The following is a 27,824-nucleotide window of genomic DNA, read 5'->3' on the forward strand; positions in this document are numbered from 1 at the left end:
CAGATCAACCCTGAGTTATAGTGCAAATGAAGGCTGTTATTGGCAGTAACTTCCAAAAGAAGCAGACAGAACACAGCGTCCGATCTGTCTCGTCAGTTATCTGCAGCCACGGGTTCCACAGTTTCAAAGCAAACCGTGTGAAGTCGTTTGAGAAATACTGGCCTATATGTTTATAGGCCTATAAGATGTGCTCCGCTCACGGAAATTTTCGTTCATGGAAGACAACACCCGTCCTCACCGAGCAAACATCGTAAGCGAATACCTTTAATCTGAGGATATAATGCTAGTATTCTTCCCTAACTTGAATCTGATCAAGCATGCGCGAGACATGCTTGGTCGACAAGTTGCAGCTCAGCAACAACTTATTTGTGTACCGGAATTTGAAGAACACTGCTTGCTGATTGGCGTAATCTCATCCAACACCTCAATAATTTGATACTCAGCATGCCTAAGGCGTTGTACGGACTGTATTTCATCGCATGGGAGACATACAATGCATTAATCAACTATGCAATATGTTAAGTTTTTGTGAAGATATTCTTTATAACTGCTCCAGAGAGCAAAAGTTGTAGTTTTTATAAATGGTATCATAAATACTCCATCTGTTTTTTTGTTTAATAAATAGGCTTTATGAAAGTCACGTTTGCTTTGTTTTCGAAACTTTATTTGCTGGAGCTAGCTCCTTAATTTGTGAACATGAATGTATTTGCAAGTTTTTTTCTTTTGAACATAAATCATGACATTAAAAATTCCCATTCTTAATGAAATTTCTCTTTGGATAACTAGAAAAAGTAAAATTAATTGATTTCTAAGGATTACCACCTTATGCTCGCATTAAATCACTTATAGTTGTCTATTTATGCACTGATAGAATTGTTTTAGATAGATGTTCGTTTAATAATTGTCTTTTTTTTTTAATATGTCCGTAAACCAAATTCATTTATGTGGTACATTAGTTCACTATTTTACCGTTTACTTATTGTGCATGGATTTATTTCTAACTTATGGATTTTGCTCTTATTTATGAAATATATATATTTAATACACACCTATAGCGCTAAGACAGGCTTTTATTTCATTAGAGAAAGATGGGACTGAGAACAAAACTAAATACTTGCTCTGTACGAAAACAAACTTCAGTAACACCCATTTAGAAATTGAAGAATATAAATTTGAGGTTGTTGACAATTTCGTTTACTTGGGTTCTGTAGTCAACAACAGGAACAATACCACAATGGAAATACAAAGAATTACTATAGCTAATAACTGCTTCAATGGAATTCGAAAATACATAAAATCTAATGTAATTCATAGAAATACAAAAGTTTTATTATATAAATCTCCTGTAAGATCAATTTTAACATATACTTGTGAAACCTGGACCATATCTTGTATGGATGAGGCTATGCTGGGTACCTTTGAGAGAAAGTCTTGAGAAGTATTTTTGGAGGAATTCAAAAAAAATGGTGTGTGGCTTAGAAGATCTAATCTAGAGCTTTATCATTCATATAATGAACCTGACATTAACTTTATTAAACGACAAAGAATAAAATGGGCAGGCCACGTTATCAGAATGGACGGAGACCATACCACAAAAAGAGATTTCAATGCCAGACCAGTTGGCACACGATAAAGAGGCAGGCTGAATTTGAGATGGATAGATGGCCTAGAGAAAGACCTTTTGGTCTTAAAAACTAAAAATTGGAAAATACTAGCTAAAAAAAAAGTTAACCTGGAAAAAAACTTCTTGAGAAAGCCAAGGCCCACCCTGGGTTGATGATGATATATTTGATACATATAATGTATAATACAATATTTATATTATTTAATATAGATAGTATATAAATATATATACATAATGTTTATATTTATGAAATTAACTAGACTTAAATTTTTATAATTGTAAATCGAAACTTCAAATTCTTTATGCTTTCAAATAACTTTGTTTTCATTCACAAATGAAACACAGCCTTTATTTTTATTAAAAAAATTCCTGTTTCATTATTAATTAATCACAGTTTTTCATTTAATAAAAAAATGAAGTTCCTTAAAGTAAAATAATTTTTTTTCCGATTATTCTTTCCAGCTTTATGAGAGACTTTTTAGTATCGGCTTTTTAAGAGCAGTATTTTATTACCTTATTTTATGGAAATACAGTTAATTTAAATTATTTTGGGTTAATTGCACAAAAGCGCAATTTGCTGCAGTTTTATATAGTTAAATAATTCATTAAATAAATTAAAATGAATGAAAAACAGTTAATTTAAAAAGCAGATAAATAACTATTTAGAATGCTTTAAATCAGCTACGAAAGACGTATTTTTCTCTTTTGTTTTTTAAATTTGCTATTTCATTCTCATCTCATATGATAATTGCATTACGTAGAACAGCTGAGCTGAAACACCAAATTCGTTACACATTTATTCTTTTTCATGTGAATAAACCATATAACCTTTATACACCAAAAATAATTTATATAAATAATGATAATTTTAATTCTAATACAAAAAATTGTTATCAACTTTAACAATTGAAATATGGAAAAAAAACATTTTAAATACAAAAGTTTCCTTAAAAAACTACATAAGATATTGTTTTCAGTCTCAAAAATTTTTTCAGTTAAAAAAAAAAAAAAGACATTGCTTTAGGAATTGGACAATTTGTTTCCGTAACATTTAAGAGAAAGAAAGTATCAAGCGTAATTTATGTAGTTCTCTTTTCTTAAATCAAAAACTCAAAGATTAATCATAGTAATTAATTCTTGTTAATTAACTTGTGGAGAATTTTTTTCTGAATGTAAATAGGAAAAAATTCAGCATTAATTTAATTAAAAATTGTAATATTTTTTAGAATAAATAAGTAAAAAACTATTAAAACATAATAAAATAACGTATAATAAGGAAATTTATTCTAATATCGATAGTAATTGAATTAAACCTTTGCGCTGATTGATTTAAAAAATTATTAACTCATTTAAACAAATATTTATATTTTTCATAAAGTATAATTAGTTTACTTACCAGGGAATATATTATAGTCCTGATTTATTGGAAATATTCATGTACATATAAACAGGAGTGCAGAAAATTCACAGTCCCTATTCCTCAGAACAAAAATTTTTTCCTCTAGTACAATAACTTTTTAAAAATATTTTTGGAAAGTAAAGTTTACAAAAGAAAATCGTTTGACTTTACACAATTCTTGAATAAACGAGCATATGTTAAAAATTATTAGAAATCAAAATATATTGAATAGTAGTATTTAATATTATTTAAGGGAGGACCCACCCTGAATATTTCAAAAATTCGAAAAAATTTTATTGCATTTTTCGAATCTTTGTACCCTTCCTAATGTCTGTCTAAAACGATTTCTCGGTACCTAACTTCGCTTGGAAGTCATACAGGAAAATAGAGAGTTGTCGCTAAGCAGGTAGAAAGGCCCGCTCGGCCGGATTAGGAGGGGTGACATTCTTTCTGTGTCTCATCCATTCTGTTAACTGTATATAGAAGCTTATTGTAGGCATTTCATTTATCGACCACATTATATATATGAAATTAAACATTTTCTCCTTCCATAAGTCAAAACTCTAAACACGCTTTTCTCATGATCTATGCAACGAAATAAGCTGTTCTTTATTTTGAATTACGTAAAAATATATTCTTTAGAAAGTAGAATAGGATAATTTTGATATTTCAATTTTATATTAGTATTTTAATGAATATTTTTTTAATGAAAAACTTAACTTCTTTTTTAAGTTGTCGCCTTTTTGGTAATTTTGCGAATATCAAAAAACCGCTATGCTACCTTTTAGATAATGTCTTTATGTTTCAGAAAATCTAAGCAAAATCGTTTTCCTATGCATCAGGACTTCTAAATCCATGAGGCCAGTGAGGTACTACTTTTTGATGACCAGCCACCAACTTATTTTTTATTATTATGCAAAATAAATTTTTTTAAAATAGACTTAAATTGTAGCTAAATAACATAAAAAAACAAGGAGTCTCTGCATTGTCTCTATTACTTAAAAAAAAAAAATTCAAGATAAACATTAATATTTTACCATCTCAGGGTGGGGTCCCCCCTTAAGGAATTCAAGCTAATCAATACTCGAATTGACATAGAATGTTTTTTAACAAGAAAAACTTTGTGAAGCGACAAATTTTTAAAATTTCTTCCTATGGCTGCCTGAATTTTCCTCAAAACCTCGTTTACATGATTAGACATAATACTTTGCTAACCTGCATATAAGTAATAACAACAAACATTAAGAATGAAAAAAAAAATTAAACAAGATAAAACAAAACAAGATGATTAAAAACAAGATGGACTTCAGGTTATTTTTAAATTTTTTTATTCAATAAAATATAAAAAGACAATTAAAAAATAGTTCATCAGGACAAGAATAAAAAAAAAATATAGATATTTTTTAAGTAGTATTACAGTATAAGTTTTTTGTAATATAAAATATGTAACGAGCATGTTTGGCTTAGATGCCGATTTTAAAAAACTCTAAAAAATAGAATATTCTTTCCACAAAATTTCTGATACATAATTTAAAATTTTATATATATATTTTTTGGGGCCTTCATTGGGCTTCTAAAACATAGAAAAGGTATAATAATTCACATCGTATATAATTTCACACTAAAGGAAGAAATATCAGTCACACAATGATTTTTGTTTGGCAATCATTGCTTTCTTAGCTGATCTTGATCTGAAGTGGCAAAAAAAGAGAAACATTTTTTAAATCATTTTGTTTGGCCATCAGTGCTTTCTTAGCTGATCTTGTAAGACACTGAATTTAAATATAAAAAAAAGGAGAAATATAAGTTCTTAAATGCATTTTGGCTACCATTGCTTTCTTCTCTGACCTTGTAAGACACTGAAGTAATAACAGAAAAAATAGAGATATCATTCCTGCAATGCATTCTGTTGGGCCATCATTGCTTTCTTGGCTGATCTTGTAAGACACTGAAGCGGTATAGAATCCTTATTTGCTTCTCTTCTTTTACGACTAGAGGGTGTAGATGAAGCTTCCCCTTCTAAAACAAAAGGCTTTATTAATATTGTTTTAGTTACACTAAAATGGTATTGAACACATTACATTTAAAAAAAGGTTGTTACAAAATGAGTTAAGTTTTAAACTAATTTTTTTAAAAAAAACTTACTTTAAATAATCAAGTACATATTAAAATAGGAGAAATCTGAAAATTTGCAGAGAAGGAAAGTTGTGCCAAATTTGAAGTCTGTAGCTAGTCGGGAAGTTAGTTTAAAATCGATTACAAAATTCCACCCGAACAGACACACAAAGGCAAGTTGATATAAACGCGGTAAAAAGAGAAATAGAGCAAGAAGAAAAATCAACTAAGACGTTATAATTTACTAAATTAAACACCTATCTTAAAGTTACAGTTTGCTTAATGAAATATTTTTTTTCTCAACTTTATTTTATTTTATTTAAAAAATTCAATAAACTTTTTTTTTCAGAATGACCTTCCTCTATAAAAAAATATATGATAGTTCCTTGATATTTTAATATTCCAAGTTCTGAAAAACTTGCATTATTTTGTGGCCATCAAACTTAAAATATTTTTTATTAAACTTGATAAGAATTAATCCTTTAACTTACTAAAAATTATTCAACATCTGCATATTTAAGAATAAAAAATAAAAAAAGATTAAATCTTTTATTATCTTAGACCAGCGTTTCCCAAACTTATTACTTTTGTGTACCCTTTCTAAAATTTTCACAACGCTGTGTACCCCTAATCAAAAAATGAATGTGCTTTTTACTACAAAAAAAAATTGCACAAAATTTAGAAATCACGACTGGTTGTTGACACCACTAATATTAACTGTTAACTTTGCAAAAAATAGCCAATATAAAAATAGGTAATCATAAATTTTATGGCTAGCTTTGTTTTTAAATAAAATTTTGTGAAATTTTTGTTTGTTGACTCGTATAAGAAAGCGTACCCCCGCTAAACTTTTCCCGTACCCCTGGGGGTACGCGTACCACACTTTGGGAAACACTGTCTTAGACCATAACACTCATTGAACGCAAACATTATTAATTAATAATTTTTAATAATTAAATTGACTGCTACAAGTACAATACAAGTTTGGAGGATAAAAAAACAAATAGTAATAAGCGAATACCACTATTTAACCTGTTTCAGGCCAAGAATAGATATTTTATCAAATGTGGTATTATTTTCATTGAAATATGTTTAAATTACATTCATTAAAACAAAAAATAAATTTTGTGCATGAAAAGTAATATTTTATTTAAGAAATGAAATGGTGCATATACGCACCATTGGCCAGATCAATGAACAATTCGTTTAGTTCAACGCCTATATTTTTAATGAAAACATTTTGTATACAAATGGACTTTGATGCATAAATAAACCATGTGGTTTTTGCACACTTTACATCGTCTGTGGGCTTTTTTTTAAAAAAATGCTCACTAATTGTATGCCCGATTCTATCAGCTGTACTTATTTTGGTAGAACTGCTGATGATGGGCGACCTTTGTTAGTATGGGTAACTTGTAATGTACTTTCACCAGATGGATTGTTCTTGGATTCAGATTTTAATAGGGCAATATAAGATCTAAAACCTATAAGTGCGAATTTTGAGCTAAATGAAATTCTATTTAGCTTCCATGAATTTCTTTTAACGCTATTAATGATGTTTGTAAATAATGGCCAGCACCATTTCCTACCTTGAATCTTGATGCGGTAATTAGCTATGGCATTGTAATGTAGGTCTACACCTCCCATATGCTTATCATAATCCGAAATAATGTTGGGTTGTGAAATAACTTCTTTTCTTTCTTTGCAACTGTATCCAACATTTACACTTGCACAATTGGTTATTGGCGACATTCCTCAGGATGACCCAATGGCTGAATTGAAGATTGACCGTTATCTGGTTCAGGTCAAAATTATAATTTGGGGATTTAAATGGATTGTGATGTGTGTGTGGCTGAAGTCATATTCTTGGCCATAGATGGCACTAATGAAAAAACATGAAACGCACTTTCTGCCTTAAAAATTCACTTGAGCAGGTTTGTTGGTATTGATCCCAGTCAATACGAATTCTGCATCTGGCTTGCACTGCAGTGCTGACGTGAAATATTCTCAGTGGTAGACGGATCATGGGTTATAATCCCCTTGCCGTGGGATGTTCTCGTGGTCTTCCTCTCCATGTAACGCAAATGAGGGTTAGCTCCATCAAAAAGCAGGAGTTCCCTTGTCTTCTGGATTGAGTTCAAAATTACAAGGCTACGAAGTTGAACACTAGTAGTCGTAAAACCCATAAAATTGGATCGGCTGTTCAATGACGGTTATAAAATAAAATGGCATAAGTAACAATAAGAAATAGTAACTGAGAAAAAAGAATAGTTTTAAATTTAGTTAATAGTTTTAAATTAAAATAGAATCAGAAAATTTATCTGCAATAATACAATAAACAATTTTAATGTTAACATTCATGGTTAATTTTTTTTGTATAGCAAGTATGGGGTTAACAAAGCAAGAAGAGGGTGAACATCCTAGTGGGAGAAAAAACTTTTTGCAAATTTGCTCTAAGGCATGAGTACTAGAAAGTTAAGTTATTGGACTTTGAGGCCTAATTCCTGCAAAATTTATCCAACTTTTACTCTACTATCTGGTCTAACGAGTGATGATTAAGAACAAGTTCTGGTTAACCTGATAAACAATTACTAACCTGGCAAAAGAATAGATGAGGGATTTTCTTTTCCTTCTATTTCAGTAACTTTATTATGAGACCTAACTTTCTTTGTGGGACTTGATTTTGCTTGTTCTTGTTCTTTAGCATGCAGAGAATTTTGAATATTAGTGACATTGGACATTGGCTGTTTACTTTCAGCCTCTGTATTCAAATCATCCAAATTCTTATTTTTTTTCGAGGCCATTTGTTCCTTCATTCTCTGTTTCGCCTCTGCCAGTCTTTGGCGTGCAGCAGAAGCATGATTCTTGGTTGATATTATAGTTTTTGAAATTGCCGGCAAAGTTTTCTAGAAAATAAAATATTAAATTGAATATATTAGAAAAAAAATAAGCAAATTGCAAACAATAAAAGAAAAAGGGATTTCAATGCAATGCTTGATTTAAAAAAGAGGTTCTTTTATTGCTGCCTATCAGTGAGCATAGGTGTATGGCAGGGTTGGGTTTTTGCCGTCAAAAACTGGTTTTTGACATGTCAGTGGTAAGAATCGTGTTTTTACCGGTAAAAACTCTCAAAAACCTACTGTTTTCTTAAATTTATGGCATATAGCGGACAATATATTATTTTCACATAATTGCCTTTATAAATGAATGTTGTTAATGATTGCTATTGATTTTGCAACTATATACATGTATTCTTATAGAAGGATATACATTCATACAGTAATATTGTAATATACTTATTGAAAATAGTGATACTTACTTTTATCATTATAGCTTGCTTTGCAAATGATTCAAAATTTTGCACTTCTTAATTGTTAGAAATAAACAAACAAACAAAAAAGCTTGGAACTATTAATAAATTCAAGAACTAAAAAGAATAATTTAAAATTTGGCATTTCTTAAATATTAGAAATAAGCTAAAATAAACTTTCAAAACTTGTAAGTACTAACAAACTCTAAGTCAAGAATTACTGCTATTTTGTCAAGTTAAAAGCTTTTATTCAGTTGAAAAAGCATATTAAGCAAAACTTAATTAAAAACAAAATTACATGTTCAGTAGTCGGGGTCACGGTACCGAAGCATATGATAGCAAGTGACTAATTTTGCGCATTTTTCATTGCCCAGTCGATTTCTGAGTTTAGTATGGATGAGTCCAAAATTCAAGAAGATTCTGTCAATGGAAGCAAAACAAAACAGGTTATTGCAATGTTGCAAGGAAACTCTAAAAGGATTTCCCAGGTTTTTTCATGTCTCATTTCTGTGTAAAATATTGAAAACAAAAATGATAAGAAAAGTTTTCTTTTTATGTGTACATGTGTTTCTCAAAGCAAGATTTTATGAATGAAAGTAATCAATCATGACATTCTTCAGTAATGTAATATGTCAAACTAAGTGCTGCTTGGAAATGTTGAAAATTTTGTTTAGTATCCTAATATTTTACTTCAAATAGTATGTTTTGATATAAACATGTTGAGAAAATGCAAGAATCTGTTCTTAAATATCTTTTAACAACTTTTTTTTCAAATTTTATTGCCCAAAAATTAATTAATTTTAAATTATAAGCAGTTAAACTCAAATAAAAATACAGTTTTACCAAAACTATGGGTTTTTGACATGACGGTAAAAACCATGGTAATAACCGTCATGTGTCAAAAACTTGCCAACCCTAGTGTATGGTATTATCAATAATTTTATTTTTATAAGGTAGTAATTATATTTTCGTCAAATTTTAATTCTTACAAAAGTGGAAATATATATTAAATTATGAAAATGCCACTTTATTAAATTAATTTTTTTACTTTCAAGAAAAACACTGAAACAAGAATGCAAGAAGTACTGAAATCTCATATTTTATATAAATCACCTCTAAGATAATTGATATGGGTTAAAATTATTAGATTTGGATTTTATAACATGCCACAGCACTATTGAGTAAAAAAAAATAAGGCAACTATGAGCTGTAACCATAAAACTTTAAAAACACGTTTTCCATGTTAAGAATTTAACACCTTAAATTCCTAATTAAACTGTAACAACAATTACTATTTTAAGAAAGTATCATATTCAAGGATGAGATTGGCCAAAAGGCAAAAAAGCTGAATTTTCACGTGAGTAAATCGTGATTTATAGCAAAAATACCAGTAACAATATTCTCATCCAGTTTCGTTGATGTTGTAATGCCTACGTATAGCAATAAGCGTCAATAGAAAAACTTCCACATTTATAGTAACTAATTCAAGACTATAGTAACTAATTCAAGAATTGCGATATTGGATTTTAAAATCGCGTGAATATAAATCACGTGAATGAAACTCGATATTGGATTTCAAAAATGTGAAAATACAAATCACGATGCGTAATTTTCAGATCGTGTAAATACGAATCACGATGCACAATTTTAAAATCGCGTGAATACGAATCCAAAGCCTAATTTATAAATCACGCGTAAATACGAAAATAGATGTTGGATATATTACAACCGCAAAAACGAATCACGACGTTGGATAAACTCGCATGAATACGAATTGTTACATAGAATTTTAAAACGCCTCAATACAAATTGCTATATTGAATTTTCAAATCTTGTAAGTAAGAATTGCAATGGACGATACTGAAATCGCGTGAATAAAAATTGCAATGGACGATATTGAAATCGCGTGAATAAGAATCTCAACTTTTAAATCAGGTAAATACGAAAATCGATGCTTGATATTAAAATTCAGAGACGTCTGGATTATGAAAATACGAGCTATCTAGCGGACAGGTAAAAATGAGGAAAATCTTATTTTCTGCTCGTAAAAGGTAAAAGCTATGGGCAATTCCATATGTGACGGAATGACATTTTGACTTGCAAAACAACAATTAATTGAAGTTTCTATGTATCTAATTTCAAATAAACATTTTTTTCTCATGCATATCATTATTATTGGCATAATGCGCTTCATAAACTAAAAAAAAAAACAGGATTTTCTATCTTTTTTACTTTTAATTTTACGAACTTTTTATTTGCGCGACGGAATGACATTTTGGCAACCAAGCTTTTGGCATGCCGCTTAGAACCGGTAGTTTCTGCGAATTTTGCAGCTATTATTTTTCTGAACTATTTTATACTTTTAGTATAATGTGTAAGCAATGTAAAATGTGAATTTGGAAAATTAAAATCAGGTTGGCTAGCAGTTATTAACATCTATTTGCTGTGACGGAATGACCATGACTGAATGACAAAAAGTTTAGTAGAAGAAAGTCTTCATTAAAAAAATGTTTTATTAATATGTAAATGATAAACAGAATGTGACAGATAAACAGAATTAATATTTATGTAAGAATTAGTAAAAATTTCAACAGTTTGAAAATTAGGTTGTCTCTGAAGAGGTTTTATATCTAACTTGCCAATGTCACATCTTATCTTCGTTCTCAGGAAATTTATGCATTATTAAGACATGTGACGGAATGACGTAAAAGAAGTTACTTTTATTTTATATATTAAACTTAAAATGATAATGTTTTAAATGTTTAAATTTTGTACTATATGCATATTTTTATCAAAATATTGCAAAAGAAAGATACATTTCTTTTATTTTATAAGTATTTTCCAAGAAAACAATTTGAGCACAAATGTGAACAATTCTATTGTCAGCCATGTGATTACTTTAGAATGCTGCCAGATTCAAATATTTAAAATTATCAAAAATGAAACGACAATATGCAGACTTTGGCTATTTTTGAACATATTTTTAAAATTAAAATATGCGATTCATAAGAAAAAAATTTCACTTAAAAGTTGACACTTCCGTGGAATTGCCCCTATAATAAGTACATATGTGGAAGGGTTGGCAGCTACGTAATTTGAATTTTCTATATATCTTTCGATATATTATATCTATATATCAAATCGGAAATAAATATAATTATTTTATTTCAAAGACTGAATTTTCAGAAAAGGCGAAATAATTATTTTAAAAAAAACTTAAACTTTTAGAGAATCGGAGTTCTTGATAAAAAAGGTTGAAATTTGAGAGACAAAAGCGAAAAAGGCGGAAATCCGTTTAAAAGTGGAAAAATCTCATCCCTGCATATTTAATAAAATGTAATTCAAACCAAAAAAAAAACATTTTTTTTTTAAAATTAGAACTTAATTTTTTTAAAAATAAGTTACTGTGCAACTCACCAGTTCATCATTTAAAAAATTCTGAGGTTAATGAAGCGTTGTTTGGATCAAAATTATTTTATATAGACTGTACAAAGACATTAATTCAAATTTTGAAAACAACTACGTTCATCACACCCGATTCAATTTTATCTTCCAAAAGTAATTTATAAAAATATATGATCCAACTCACTTTTCTAAAATTTTATGAAAGGAAATTTTAAATAATCCGATTCCTTTCATTATAACATTATTTAAGAATTCTAAAACAACAAATTGGGTAGAACTGATAAGATACTTAGCTTTATTATAATTTTTATATAGGTACTAATTTTAACATATCTTGTGATTCAATTAGAGATGAAAAATTCTAGATATAAAAATTCTGAATTAAATACCAATTCTTCTAAACACAGATTCTGAATTAAACACCCTAAATTACTAATTAAACTGTAACAAAAATTTTTTTATTTAAGAATTCTAAAAATTCTGAAACAAATCAGGTAGAACTGATAAGATATTTAACTTCATTATAATTTTTAAATGGGTACCTATTTCAACATATAAAATTTTTGCAAACCTATTATCGTTAAGCCTTTAGATATAAAAAAATAAATAAATAAATAAATTTCTAGAAAACGTGACATGTTTGTGAAATACAGTCGAACTCATTTATAACGAGCTCGGATTTAACGAGAACTCGGATTTACCGAGGGAAACGAGAATATTTGGTTGGATCAATGTTAAGTCTATGGAACAGAAGTCGCTTTTAACGAGCAAAACCCGATTTTAGCGAGCAATATTTTTCTGTCTTGCAATCTTTTTTTCAAAATAAGAAATGCGCGCGAAATAAAAAAAAAACCGCGAACTGAAACTTCAAAGTAAGCTAACAAACTACTATTTTAAATATGTAGATTAATGAAAAAAATAAATGTTTTGCTAAGAATCTTTTCCTTTATTGCTTTTTTCCTTTAAGACTGTAGCGCAACTAGAAATTTTTTGCTGGTTGGGTACTTAATTAAATTAATTAAAGTAAGTAAGTATTAATTAAATTTTATGTAAACTCAATAATTTGACCTCCCAAACCCCCACCCCTCTTCTGGTTGCAAGCCTGCCTTAAGGACCCGTTTATTACGGATTTAACGAGTACATGTTACAGGCCCTTTGTGCTCGTTATAAACGAGTTCGACTGTATTGATATTTCAAAAAAATAAAAAAAACCAAATAAATAAATAAATAATAATAACTTATTCTTTCAAGTAAATTCTAATTGAAGACTTATTTTAACTATCTTGTGATTCAGTTCGAGATGTAAAATTCTAGAAATTTATATTAAAAGAGAAACGTTTTTCGAACATCCCAAAGATAAAAAATATATAGATATACATAGGGAAAAAGCTTAATAATAAATTTGATATATCATTTGTTCAATAAAAAATAAACAAGCATTCTTTGAACATTATTTTTAAAACATAAAAATTTTTTCTAAAAATAATTCAGAATGACTATTTTAATTTAAAAAATTAATTCTAAAGCACAATTTAATCATAAATGATGCTTTTAAAATATTATTCTTAATTAAGAATTTGTATTTATTTTTAAGAATTACGCTATCAGATTTAGATATTAATCACAGATTTAATTCAGACTACAAATAGTGTACTAGAGAAAATGAAATTTTAACTTTAGAGGATAGATATTTAATTTTCAGTTATATAAAACTTATTTGAAAATCTTTAAAACCATGTTCGTATAAAGGATTTTATCAGCTTTTGATCAACAAAGTTTATATTTCTTTCCCATTGTTTCGTACTTTTTTCTAAGATTATCTTAGAAACTTTTAAGGAATTTAAAATGTTTATGCTTTGGGGAGAAAAAGAAATTTAGTTTAAAAAAAAAATTATAATTGTAGTTTATAGGAAATTCTTGAAATTAAAAACTACTAATAATCCATACCAATAATTAAAACTACCAATATAGTAAGTATACCTAAATTTTAACTTGTGATCTGTTTAAATATAATAATTGAATTGCATTTCAGATATAGGTTTGATTTTTTTTTTGTATTTAATTAATAAGAATAAAGAATGTTCTCAATTATTCTCTAAATTTCAGTTTCATGAGAATATTCTTGCCTCACATCACTAGATTTAGAAATATAAATACCTGTCATAGCAAACAGAATGAAATAGTTTGTGGTTTTTAGGGCTAAGTTTTGTCACTACAATAGAAATGTAGTTAATTACTGCAACAACAAACATGCAACTGTTCATATTTAACTGTATTTTAATAAAATTTATTCCACTTAATGTCCCCTTGAAAAAAAAATTATACAAATCTTTATTACAGGTAAAATTTTGTTCTCATTCATAATTTTTATATTAAAATTACTAGTATTACATCTGAAAAGATTAATAAGGATTTTTAAGAAGGGGGATATTAAAAATAACGAAGTATTGTATTCAAACTTAAAGCCTAAAAAAGAACAAAATTTCAGTGTTTGAAAATGTAACCATTGAAAGCTGGTTTTCAGTGATCTCTTAGAAAAAGCAACTTTGTGATTACAGGGATAACTTCATAGTTTTTTTTTATGAAATTCAAAAACAAATTATTTCCCCCTAATATGTAAGTAATCAGTATTAACTTTAGCATGAAGAATACAGTTTGCATTAAAATTTAGGGAAGACAATTCATAAAATACAGTCAATTGTAACTAGAAAAAAGGCATTCTATCAAACAACTGCATAGCAGAAATCTAAGGAAGCTTCATGGATTAATTATCATAACTTATTTTTGAGAATATAATATTGCTATTTTAATTGAAGAAAATTGATTAAAGAAAAACAAAACATAACATTAGCTATTTGAAGTTATATATATATCAATTGAATTTGACTATACCTTCTTATTTTCAACTTTATGATCTTGGTCTTGAATAAAATTCCAATTATTTTCTTTACTTTTTACAAGATTCTGAAAACTCCTTGTAACTTTCTCTACCTATAGCATAAAAGAAAAACTATTTAAACAACAGTAAAACATTAAAAAATATTATGTTCAGTTTCTAATACAGTGGATTGTTTTTGATTTGAACAGGAATACTTTGAAATTTTGAATTTAAAATTTTATTATTTATTCAGAGTTTCAAAATTTTTGTGGGGTTAATTTGAAATGCAAAGATGAGGAAAACTTTGTCAACTTAAAATAAGTCAAAATTTTATGGGGGAAAAAAACATTTAACAGGGGAAAAAGTAAATAAATGAATATAAATGATGATTTTTTTAAAAAAAGCTTTGAAATTATTTTTTTGCTATTCAACATTCATAGAGACTCGGTTCAAAGCAGTAGAACCTCAAAAGAATAATAAATTTAGGGGTTTTGATATAAATGCTTCTACATACACGAGTACAAATCGAAATAGAAGTAGAGGTAGAGTTTACATAGAAATTTAAAGAAAAAAATAGAAAAAAAAAAAAAAAGTAAAAGAAGTAACTATAGATAAGTTGCAAAGTTTGAATTTAATTTTCAGTATCAGTTTTCCTTTTTGAATGACAGTTTCAAAACTTGATACTTTGCATTTACATTTATTTCCTAAGTATCAATAAAATAATTTAGTACTTACTAACATGCTAAAAATTTTATTCCTTTTAGTTTTGTCAGTACTTTTTAAACACTGAAAGTAGAATATGTGGTAATACCAAATTTTTTTCCAATTTTTAAAGTTATGAAAGAAAAAAATAATGTTTTTTTCTTCTTGTTATAATTGAAGCTCAAAGAAATATTATTAAAGTTAAATGCTACATTGAATAAATATGAAATGCATTAATATCAAGAAGTTATGAAATTAGCATTACTGCATGCAGCTAAAATATGCGGAAAAAAAATCCAATTAAATTTATTAGGGTTGCCACTTGGATAATACTCCATAAATAGAAGCTTTAGTTGTTAGAGATATGAAAAATAGTCTCCAAAAAAGTTGCCACCTGCATTAATAAGTTTCTCTCCTGTAACATATTCTTATAAAAATAATCCAAAATGATATAAAAATAATCCAAATAATATATTTTTTTAAGACATTTACACTTTATAGAATAATAATTTATAAATACAAAAGCCATAAACTCAATCTGTTGAACATACATAATCATATTATGTCGATGTTTTCAGAAATACTAAAAAAATAAATGAGGGAATATGCATAAAGAAAAATTTGCAAATATTAACTGTTTTCAGAGTGTAATAATTATAATTAAATAAAATAAAACTTAACTAAGTGCTTAAAAAATACACAGACACCTAATTAATATGTTATAAACTCTGTTAAATTTTCTAATGTAAAAATAATAATCAAATATTGAATTAGAATTTTTTTTTAAAGAATTATAAACTGCAATGTGTAGGCTTTGTAGTGGTTCAACATAAAAATCAAGACAATATTTCACAATAAAGTTAGGACATTTTTTATATGACACATATTGGGACATTTTATTCAAATGGCTTGTAATCAGAACATTTTAAATACATACTAGACTATTTTTTTAAAAAAGAAACAAACAGCTTTTTTTTTAATTTAAAAAAAAAGAGTAATTTACAGTTTTGAAAATTTCATTTTGTGCAATATAATTCTTTAAATGCATTTTCTAAAGAAAACTAACGAGATATTTACTTGACTAACTCTGAAGACTAACTAGAAATTTACTGTACAGACTTCAACTAAAAAAATAATAGTAAATCGCTATAGAAGTTAATGACAATTTTCACCACTTATCAAACTAAAAATCATGACTATGACTATATTGACTATGATCTGGAAATAGAGCATTCCCCAGTGTTATAACAATCTAAGTTCATTATGATTGTTGAACATCACATTCTAGATGGAAAGGGATAAAGCAACGATTTCATTGAAGTCTGTTAGTAAGGAGAAAGGATAATTAATCAGAGAAAATTTCAAGAGTAAAATAAATTACAAATTCAGGATCCATGGAAATTTGCAAATAGTATAGTTTCATTTTTATTAAGTTATGCATGAAAGGGAAAGTAGGAGGTATGGAAAATATTAGTAACAGAGTATTTGGAAATATTTATAATAGAATATTCTTAATTACAGAGAATTATTACAGAATATTCTTAATTACACAGCGTGTATGAGCTCTACCTGAATAGATTATGTTATTTAAATAATCATTTCTATTTTTAATAAATATTATTAGGAATGAATAAAAGTTGAGAAATAACAATATTGTAAACTTGATTGTGACATAGATTAGATCTACAATGTTTTCTAAGTTAAATATGACAGTTATGTGAGTTAACGGTTAGTTGTAATTATGAAAAATGAAATTACAAGAATAAAAATACGTTAAAACAAAAATACATTTAATATATTTTATTAGGTGAATAAAATTTCATAAGTAATCATTAAAATAGTCAATTTTTAAATACCATTATCACTAAATACATAATTTACTATTTCTAAAAACAATTCTTAAAATTTTGCTCCCTTAATAGAAACATTAGGCAAGTTCAACTATACTTTCTTATTATATTATATTAAATTCTACACATTTTATAATAATGTGCGACAGTTTAAAACAAAATCCTAAAGGACCAAAGATTGTTCTGTAATAGTACATGGCTGTAGTTCACTTTACAAGATAAGACATTTCAATGTAATAGCATAGGCCAAAAAATTTGTTTGTGATAATGTATATGGATACAGCAAAAAGAAACTAATTTTTATCTATACTGTACCAATGGAAATAAAAATCACTAATTTATTTTTTTAGTAGCCAATTGGCAAAAATTGGCCATTTTTTTCACAACTGATTGCTGAAACTTCAAAATAGTAGATTTAGTAGCCAATGGAAGCCCTGTTGTATGTGTTATTGGGCATTAAAAACTGAAAAATAATTTGAGTAATCTTGTACTACAGTGAAACCTCTCGGTAAGGGCCACCTGTCGTTCCATTGAAAATTGGCCCTTATGGGGGTGGCCCTTAAATGGGGGTGACCAAAAAATAAAATGAGGAAATCAAAATTTATGTAGAAAAAAACTGTTTATTAACATTTTAAGTTTTTATACATGTTTAAAAAAAATTTCAATTGAAGCTTGTTTACTTTTTACAATTTTTTCGCAAACAATTTTAGTTTCTAATGATTCCTTAACTCTATAAAACAAATTAGTTAAATTCGCATAATTTATTAATGCCTTGGATTGGGATATCAGTTTATTTACTTCTAATAGCGTTTCTTGGTTTGATAAATATGGCACGGGGGACTCATTCTCATTATCTAAATCAGACTGAACTCCTGAAAAAATTGAACAAATAAGTTTAAAAAAAATATGTATTGTATTTTTTTAAAACTTAAAACAATAAATATTAATGTTTTACATGTATCTAAATCATCTAAAAATCTTTTCTCCCAATCTTCCGATAAATCATCGTAACTTTCTAGCCCATTTTCATATTTATCTGAATTTGGGTCATATTGAATTGCAGCAGCTTTTGAAAGCTCAACCACTTCATTTTCTAAATCAGCTGCATCGATAGTGGCCTCTAAAGCTGTATTGCTTAGCTCGCATTTTTTAAAGCAATTTACAATTGTCTGTCCTTTTACATTTTCCCAGGCGTGTCTAATCCATCGAATGGCATCTATTACTGTGATAGATTGAATGATTTGTGATGAATTTTTATCGCAATATATAAGAGAAAGGAGTCTTTGCAAAACAAAACGTCGGTATTCTAATTTAAAGCAGCGTACAACTCCTTGGTCTAGAGATTGAATTTCAGACGTAGTATTTGGAGGCAAGAATTGAAGCTTTACACTTTTCAAGTTTTCGTAACACGAGTGACATGGTATATTATCCAAAAAAAGAACTTTTCACCAGCAGCATTAGCACAAAAACACACAGTGAGCCTCTGTTTAGTTTGTTTTCCTCCTTTGGCCTCTTCTGCCTTCTCAACTAAACTTTTGGTAGGTAAGGCACGGAAAAAAAGTCCTGTCTCATCTAAGTTATAAACATCACAATCTTCATAGCCTGCCAGAATGATTGGAAGCCTTGATTTCCTGTCTTGACACAAATCTTTATCAACATTAGCTGATTCACCGCATAAAGTTTTGAAAACAATATTGTTTCTATTACAAAACTTATTTAACCATCCGTTGCTTGCACAAAAGTCTTCTACACCAAGTGATTCTGCAATCTGAATGGCTTTTTCTGTCACTAAAGTACCACTTAATGGGACATTTTTAGTCCTAGCACATCTGAACCACTGAATTACAGCTTCATTTATTTCACAGAACTTTTCATTTCTCTTTATCCCACGATTTTTAAAATCTTCATATTCTTTCAGTAAGCTCTCTTTGTTTTTAACAACATTGTTTATTTGATTCTTGCTGCAATTAAACTGTGAAGCCAATTTTCTTGCAGATGTTCCTTGATCATGACTTTGATTTTGTCACTCAAATCCAAATGTAATCTTTTGCTTGGTTTAGGTGCCATGATTTTTAATTTTACTTGTGTCTGAGCATAAAATTTCTAGTGTAAAAAACTGTGCTTCAATATGCCTTCACTCTTATAGTAAATGAGGACTCTAGTTTCTTACTATCAAAAGAGTACAAAGGCTTAAACCTGTTATCCTTTGTGCACCCACAACAAAAGGTCAAGTTCCTCCCCCAATGCTCAAAATTTTTCAGCATAAAAGGGAAGTTGAAAGGTCAAACAGAGTGTGATGAACACTTGTTTTCTCACTTATGGAAAAGCTTCTGAGTCTTCATTGTGTTAAATCCCCCCCCCTTCTTTCTTGAAAGTGCAGGTGTTTGGAATTCCTGAACTCTTATTTTTTAGTTAAAGAATTGGACACACCTGTTTAGATTTATGGCCTTTATGAGAAGAAAAATGTAAAAAAATGGCTTTTTTGAGAATTTTTTTTAAAAAAAAATGGCCTTTATTGGAGTTAGTCAGGAAAATGTGGCCTTCTAATGGGAGGAAAATTAACATTATGCCTATGGGGAAAATTTTCGTTCCTCAAAATACTGGCCCTTAAGTAGAGGTGGCCTTTAGGAGAAGTTTCACTGTATTTAAGAATCAAGAAAAAAACATATATGAATAAACATCTATGAATCTGTTGAAAAACATTGACACACATACAGAATTAATAAAAACAAATGTAATATATTTTAATTAAAGTGGATAAAAAGTGAAAAATAAATTTATTTAAAGTTGTTATCAAGAAAAGAACAATATTCACCTCATTGTAGACCATATCCCAAAATCCTTGAAGATCTAAACAAGTTATTTCTTTTTCTCCTCGTTTAAATTCTGAATCATCAATCAAACCTTGGAATTGCTTTAGTTTCTGACGTATTAGTAGATTAGTAAGTCCAATAGTTGTGCGTATTTCATCCTTAGCTGTAAATATATATTCAGTATAAACACAATTTTGTTTTTGCATTAAGTATTCAATTATTTACGAATTTAATAATTATAATAAAGATCAATATTATAGTATGTATACAATGTTTGCAAAAAAGTTTTTTCCAGTAAGATCATACAAATAGTAATACTTTATATTTTTCTAATTAGGGAAGCAACCTGCGACTCAATGGAGCTTCTGAACGCAAATAAATTTTTTTAAAATAGAAAAATGAAAAGAAAATAAAACGTTTAATCGCACTTTTAAGTCATCACTTTTTAATGAGCTAAAACTCATACTAATTCTATTGTAAATCTAAAATTTTTCTCGATAGCTTTTTCATTGGTTATTGGTACGAAATTCCACATGGTTTTAAGACTCAATATTTATTGGTAAAACGATATTGAATATGCAATTGTTAAATTTTTGCCGATTTTGTCATAAATCCAAGTGATGTTTCGATCGCTTTTGGCATTTATAATTACCTAATTTCATGTAGTTTTCAATATTCCGACACATTTATTATCATATTATGATTAGTGAGTTTTAAATCGTGCATCTAACTTACCACTTTCCAGCATATTTGTACCGATTTCAACATAAATCTAAATGTTTTTTTTAAAGGCAGTTATGACTACGCTTAAAGTTTTTTTTAAAAAGAAGTATCAGTTTTTTATTTTTAAATAAATTCTACTAATTAAAAGTATTTAATTTTCTGCAACAAATATGTTATTAAGTTTATTGATTAAAAAATTTTGCGCTTAGAACACTAATGTTTATAAAAAAATTATCATATTTGCCACCATCATGACTAAATATGTGTGCAGCCTTTTGTTAATCTACCTGATGTGCAAGTGGCCCTAAGCTCAAAAAGGCTGTGCATCCCTAGTCCAAAGTTATGTTACCTCACCTAACGTTTATGAATAGATAAAGATTATAAAATCAATATAATTTACATGGTACCTTTGGTTAAATATATTTTTATAGAAAAAAAAATCAGAAGGAAAAAAAATTTCACCCAACGAATATATCATTTTTTAAAAGCATTAGTAGGTGAGTCAGTCCAATAATTGTGCATGTTTCATCCTTAGCTGTTAATATATATTCAGCATAAGCACAATTTTTTACACGTTAAACATTAAATAATTTAAGAATTTGATATTTATATTACTATAAAGATCAATATCATAATATGTATATACCATGTTTGTGAAAAAGTTTTTTCCAGTACGACCAAGCACATAGCAAATACTTTACATTTTTCTAATGGTCAAAAGCTATGTTACCTCCCTAACATTTTTAGACAGATAAGGATACAATTTTTAAATCAATATAATTTATTTGGTACCGTTGGTTAAACATATTTTTAACATGTAAAAGGAAGAAAAAAATTTCACTAATCTAATATATCATTTTTTAAAAATTGTATAGATAAAAAATTCAAATTGTGTATAATTGCAAAAATACACCTTTTAAATTACTAATATTTGATATAACAGTTGGGCTGAAAAGTTCGTAGGCTGACACATAGATGGGGCTACTATTATTAAAAACATATGATTTTTAGTTAGTTCTAACCTTCGAAAGACACGTGTATAAATTTGACAGCTGTCGGACTAACAGTTTGTGAGATATAGTATTTTTAGTGAAGCAACTTTTGTTGGTTTAAAAACAATGGATAAAAAGGAATTTCGCGTGTTTATAAAGCATTGCTTTTTATCAAAAAAAAAAAATACTCTTGAAGCAAAGGCTTGGCTTGAGAAACATTATTCAAACTCTGTACCAGAAAAATCAACCATTGAGAAGTGATTTGCTAAGTTTAAACGAGGCGAAATGAACACCGACGAAGATGCGCAACGTGGATGCCCCAAAGAGGCTGTTAGCAAAGAAAATATCAAAAAGTCAACAAAATAATTTTAGATTACCGTAAAGTGAAGTTGATCAAAATATCTGAGACTCTAAAGATATCAAAGGAAAGTGTTAGACATATCGTGAATGAATATTTGGGTATGAGAAAGCTCTAGGCAAAGTCGGTGCCGCGCGAGCTCACAATTGACCAAAAACAACAACGAATTGATGATTCTGAGCTGTGTTTGAAGCTGTTTAATCGTAATAAATCTGAATTTATGTGTTAATGTAATATGACATAATATGACAATGATGTAATATGACATATGATGACAATGACATATGATGTAATATGACAATGGGTGAAACATGGCTCCATAATTTCACACTGGAGTTCAATCGACAGTCAGCGAGTTAACTGCACGAGAGGAACCAACTCCAAAGCTTGGAAAGATGCAAAAGTCAGCAGTCAAAGTTTCGGCATCAGTATTTTGGAATGCTCATGGTTTAATATTCATTGACTATCTTGAAAAAGGAACAACCATCAACATCGACTATTACATAGTGTTAAGGGAGCGTTTGAACTAGGAAATCACAGAAAAACGGCCCCATTTGTAGTCTGAAAGTGCTGTTTCATCAAGACAATGCACCATGTCACAAGTCAATGAAAACGATGGCAAAACTCTATAAATTGGTCTTTGAATTGCTTCTGCATCCACGGTATTTTCCAGATTTGGTCCCCAGCGACTTTTTCCTGTTCTCAGACCTCAAGAGAATGCTCGCTGGAACGAAATTTAGCGCCCATAAAGAAGTAGTCACGAAAACTAAGCCCTATTTTGAGGCTAAAGACAAATCGTACTAGAAAAATGGTATCGAAAAATTATATGACCGCTATAAGCGTTGTATCGCCCTTGAAGGAAACTATTGAATAATAAAATGAAATTTTATCATAAAATTTTTTTTTCTATACCCTACGAACTTTTCAGCCCACCTGTTACAACACTTTTTATTATTGTTCTTGATATTTTATTGAGCATCAACTTATGTATTAGTCAAAAAATGTTAAATAATATTAGTAATATATAAAAATACTTTGAAGTACGAAAACAAGCAAGAATTAAATTTTATTAAAATAAAATGAAAATTTATCCTAAAACTGAAAATATTTCTAATCCTTCATTTCTTTCTATTTAAAAATTATATAATTAAGTATTTAAAATAGTAATCGACACATACTTATTTCAACTATTTAATTTTTTCTAATTTTAAAAAAAGCTTAAAATTAAATTTAAAAAAAAAAAAATTAAAGCCATAATTTTCACATAATGAACTGGAAAAATTTCCAAGTTTTATCAGTTACAAGCAAAATAATATTCTATACGGCCAAGCACATTTTATTTATTTACAATTAACTTTTTTGCCAATAGCAAGCTTTTGTTCGTAGATCATATAGTATATGTAAATTTTCTTTTTTTAAAAGGAGAATTACAATTTTCAAGTTTGTGAAATCATTCAAATTTTATAATTTCAGAGTAAACATTTTTTTATACAATAAAAATTCATTGCATTAAACATTAAAAAAAAAATTGTAATGGAGTTTTTCAAGTTTTATTTCTCTCTATAAATTTCAATATTTGATAATTATAACTAAAAGTCTAAAAAGATTTTTATTCTATTAAAGAAAAAACTTAAAACCAAAGATTAGACAACTATGAAACCAAGTTCAATTTTAATTAAAATGGGTACATAAATGCAGAGACATAAAATTAGAAAATAAATAAATGATTAAACAACTTATAAAAAAATTCTTATTTAATATGACATATTCAAAGTTAATACCAAGTAATCCTTTTGTAAATAAAATATTAAAAAGAACAATCAGACCAAATGCAGGGATGAGATTAGCTAAAACGCAAAAAAGCTGAATTTCCACGATAGTAAATTTTACGCAAGCACAACCCTTTAATAATAAATTCCAGACAGTTTAAGGTAATAAATAATGTGTTGACATACAATTGTGTACTAATCTATTATTATAAAAACGATTACATTGATTCTTAACACTTAGTGAGAAAAAAAATTACCAATTGAAAAAATAAAGCTGGAAATTATATTTTTCCTCAGTTCACATAAGAGACAATTACTACTTGAAAAACTACCAGGTTAAGCAAATTAAAACTAATGAGAATATAAATTAATATTTCATTCCTTTTAATAAATACTGTTATGTGATTTATAGCAAATATATCAGTAATACTTTTTAAATTATATTGGAAAAAAAAAACTTTTAACAATGGACTGAATCATTATGTTCATATAGTCTAATCTAACTACAGCCCTCTGAAACATATCAATAACAGTGAAGTAGAAATATATAGTAACTCCTTAACATGCAAAAATTGCTACTTTAGTTTGAAAAATTACATGACAATCAGCAACTGTTTAGATAATTGTTTTTTATTTGATAAGAATTTTGCATTTTATACCATAAATAACAGCAATTATAAATAAAATTTTGATGATGAGTTAATTAACTCTTTTTCTCCCAAAATTTTTTTTCTTCATTAAATCCCTATTTAAGTGATTGCTTTTGTTTGCTATATCGTTTATGTTTGGTATATTTAGTTGTTAGTCCATCTTCAAACATCTTGTGACAAATCCTATTTTTTCTTCTTTGCAAGCACAGAATGTAAGTTTTGAATATATTCCCTTCCAGTTTCTCTGATGTTGTAACACTTACATATACTAATAATCGTTGTTAGAAAAACAGTAACCTTTATAGTAACTAATTAAAAAAAATTTACTTCTTAAAAGAATCGCGATAGTTGATCTTAAAATTGCGTGAATATGAATAACAATTATGGATTTTGAAATCACATGAATATGAAACTAGATATACGATTTTGAAAATGAGAAAATACAAACCGCGTAAATACAAATCACGATTCATAATTTTTAGATAGCGTAAATACGAATCATGATGCGTAATTTTTAGATTGCATAAATAAGAATTATGATGCATAACATTTAGAATGCGAATCCCAATGCCTTATTTTAAAATTGCGTATAAATACGAAAATCAATGTTTGATATTATAAACCGCATGAGCAAATCAACACATTGAATTTTAAACTTAAGTGAATATGAATCGCTACATAGGTTGTTAAAAAGACGTAAATACGAATCACAATATCGGATTTTTAAATCTCGTAAATAAGAATCGCAACGTACAATATTCAAATCGCCTGAATAAGAATCGCAACACGCAAATATGAAAAGCTATGTTTGATATTAAAATCGCGTGAATGTGAATCGCAACACGCAAATATGAAAAGCTATGTTTGATATTAAAATCGTGTGAATAAGAATCGGGATATTAGCAGATTCCAGGCTTGGGACCTCTAAAAGGCTTGTCAGAAGCAGCGTCGTTTGAACTATAAAAATCGGATCTATCTGGAGGGCGGGTAAAAATTTGGAAAATCTTATCTGCTGCTTGTAAAAGGGGAGAAAATAGGTAAAAATGAGAAAGGATTGGTAGCTATGTAGTTTGAATTTTCTGCTTCTCTTTGAAAATCGGTGAACTTCCTGAAAAAGCGGAATACTTATTTAAAAAAAAATGAAATTTTTAGAAAATCTGAATTTTTGATGAAAAAAGCTGAAATTTAAGAGATAAAAGTGAAAAAAGCGGAAAAATCTCATCCCTGCAAATAAAAAGCTGATTATGCCTGAAAAATACTGTTCTGCAATTTTATTTCAAAAAATACTTTTTGAGATAGAAAATAAACAATATTTTAAAATGATCTTAAAATCAAACCTTCATCTGGTACTGATGAATCTATATATATTTCTTCCCACTCCTTACAAAAATTTTGTAGGCAATCCACATTTTTTGAAAGTAAGTCTCGGAAATAAGAAATAGACAGTTCTCCCATTATTATGTTTTCTATAAACAGATTTAGTGTAAATTATATAATAAAATACAATTTTTATAAAATAGAAAATTAAGTAAGATTATTAAGACATATACATTTGTTTACTTGCAGTTAAGTTTTAGATTTTAAAAAAATAATAAATTAATAGGACAACCTTTCAAGTGACTGATTGCAAATCAAGTTATCAAAGTTAAACAAATATGAGTAGACAATTTTATGCCATTATATAACTTATGAACGTGTAAAAATAATTTCATTTTATTATATTTTGAACATTATCCAAGTATGAAAGAAAATAAAGTTTTTTTTCAGCATATATCACTTAAAAAACATGCTTCCACTGAAAAGAAGAAGTAAATAAAATATCTTAAAATTTGAACAAAAACCACACACACAAAAAAAAAAATCACACTTGAATTCATTTTGGGTCACATCTTATTTTGAAAAGGTAAGTAAAACTTGTAAGTAAAAACAGGCTCATTTTAACCTAGAAACAAAGTAGCTAATTCAAAATTTCAACCAATTCAAACTATTAACTTTAGAACACAAAGTTATTGGTACAAAAATTCCAAGTTTGAAAACATTACTTTTAAGTCACAAATATTTCTCTTAATATAATATTATTTTAAACAACAATAAATACAATGGTTGAAAGTAAAATATGGTCTGTCAATTATTTAAGCATTCTTTGGCTGAAAAGAAACATTCAAAGAATTCCCAAAAATGACAAAATTGAAACTAAATATTAAGAAAAAAATATTGGACAAAAGACTTGTTTTTTTTCTTCTTTAAAATAGGACAACTGCAAGGCTTGCAAGAGAAATTTAAGTAATAATTAGTCAAGATAACAGAAAAATCAAAATTTATAAGAAAAACCCAAATGTTACAGTTTCATAAATTACTTTTTGTACATTAAAGACTATAACATTTAAAAATGGAGAAAATAAACATAGTAGCAAGTACCAGTTCATGTAGTGAAATTATAACCAAATGTGCAGTTTTGCTATTGTTTAAGAAGCATCATTTAAAAACAATTGCAATTTCAATAAAAACCAGAACTTCAGAAATTTACAATTGCCCAGTTAAATTAAAATGAGGATACAATAGATAAACCAAGAAAAGAGGTACTAGATATTTCTTGTAGAAAATTGAGAGAAGCCGAATAGATTGAGTATGATTTGTACGTATAATACAAATAGGTGGAGGTAAAAGGTGAAAACATAACGGTCAAGTTAGAAAGTATGCATTAACTGAAAAGAATTTAACATTAATATAAAAAAAACTATTTTGAAAAACGGATATTATGAACTCAAACAGCAAAATCATTGCATATGAAAAGAAATCTAACAGACAAATAATAACAATTTACAAAAATAATAACAGTCTACAAAAATGTATAATAGTCAACAAACAGGCTTTAATTTTATTTAAAAATAAGAGAAATGACAATTGGCATATTTTTTAAAGGCAAGAAAAATAATTTGTTCACATTATTAAAAACTATGGTTCCAAATTAATATTTAACAAGTACACAGTAGAAACTTTAGGTACCTTTGGCGCTCTTTTAAATTTAAAAACAAATCAAATGATAGAAAAGAAGCGTATTCGGCTGCCTATTTTCGCTTTGCTACCTATTTCTGCACTTCGTTAGTTGATGACTTTAGCAATTTTTCAGAAAATCGAACTCGTACCATAGCCACCGAGAAATAAGGCCTGCGAGATCATCAAGGTCTTTCAGTGACGTCACATTCTGTGGGGATATGTGATTAGCCGCCAATTTC

General features: G+C 27.9%; 1 protein-coding gene across 5 annotated transcripts; it reads right to left on the minus strand.

Annotated features, from left to right (window-relative positions):
- Positions 1–4,337: 4,337 nt before the first annotated feature.
- On the minus strand, positions 4,338–27,788 carry LOC107454657 (disks large-associated protein 5). Of its 5 annotated transcripts, none has more exons than XM_016071923.4 (6): positions 27,595–27,788; positions 25,926–26,054; positions 20,099–20,259; positions 14,746–14,844; positions 7,735–8,044; positions 4,338–5,042 (listed from the first exon to the last, which is right to left on the minus strand). In XM_016071923.4, the coding sequence occupies exons 2-6, from the start codon at positions 26,041–26,043 to the stop codon at positions 4,912–4,914; spliced, it is 819 nt and encodes a 272-aa protein (XP_015927409.1). In that variant the 5' UTR covers positions 26,044–26,054; positions 27,595–27,788; the 3' UTR covers positions 4,338–4,911. The 5 variants fall into 5 exon arrangements, with proteins under 5 accessions (XP_015927409.1, XP_015927408.1, XP_071039960.1 ...); XM_016071922.4 differs by having other exon boundaries at positions 27,533–27,653; XM_071183859.1 differs by having other exon boundaries at positions 27,456–27,601.
- Between the last annotated feature and the right edge of the window lie 36 nt (positions 27,789–27,824).

This window comes from Parasteatoda tepidariorum, chromosome 1, assembly GCF_043381705.1.
Source record: "Parasteatoda tepidariorum isolate YZ-2023 chromosome 1, CAS_Ptep_4.0, whole genome shotgun sequence".
NCBI classification, from domain to species: Eukaryota; Metazoa; Arthropoda; class Arachnida; order Araneae; family Theridiidae; genus Parasteatoda; species Parasteatoda tepidariorum.

What these genes read in the sequence shown, in the direction of transcription:
- LOC107454657 (XM_016071923.4), bottom strand. Translation starts at nt 26,043, where the DNA reads ATGGGAGAACTGTCTATTTCTTATTTCCGAGACTTACTTTCAAAAAAT. An exon ending in GGGATATGGTCTACAATGAG is followed by an intron (nt 14,845 to 20,098) that starts GTGAATATTGTT and finishes TTTATGCTATAG; the next exon opens with GTAGAGAAAGTTACAAGGAG. An exon ending in ATAAAGTTGAAAATAAGAAG is followed by an intron (nt 8,045 to 14,745) that starts GTATAGTCAAAT and finishes TTTATTTTCTAG; the next exon opens with AAAACTTTGCCGGCAATTTC.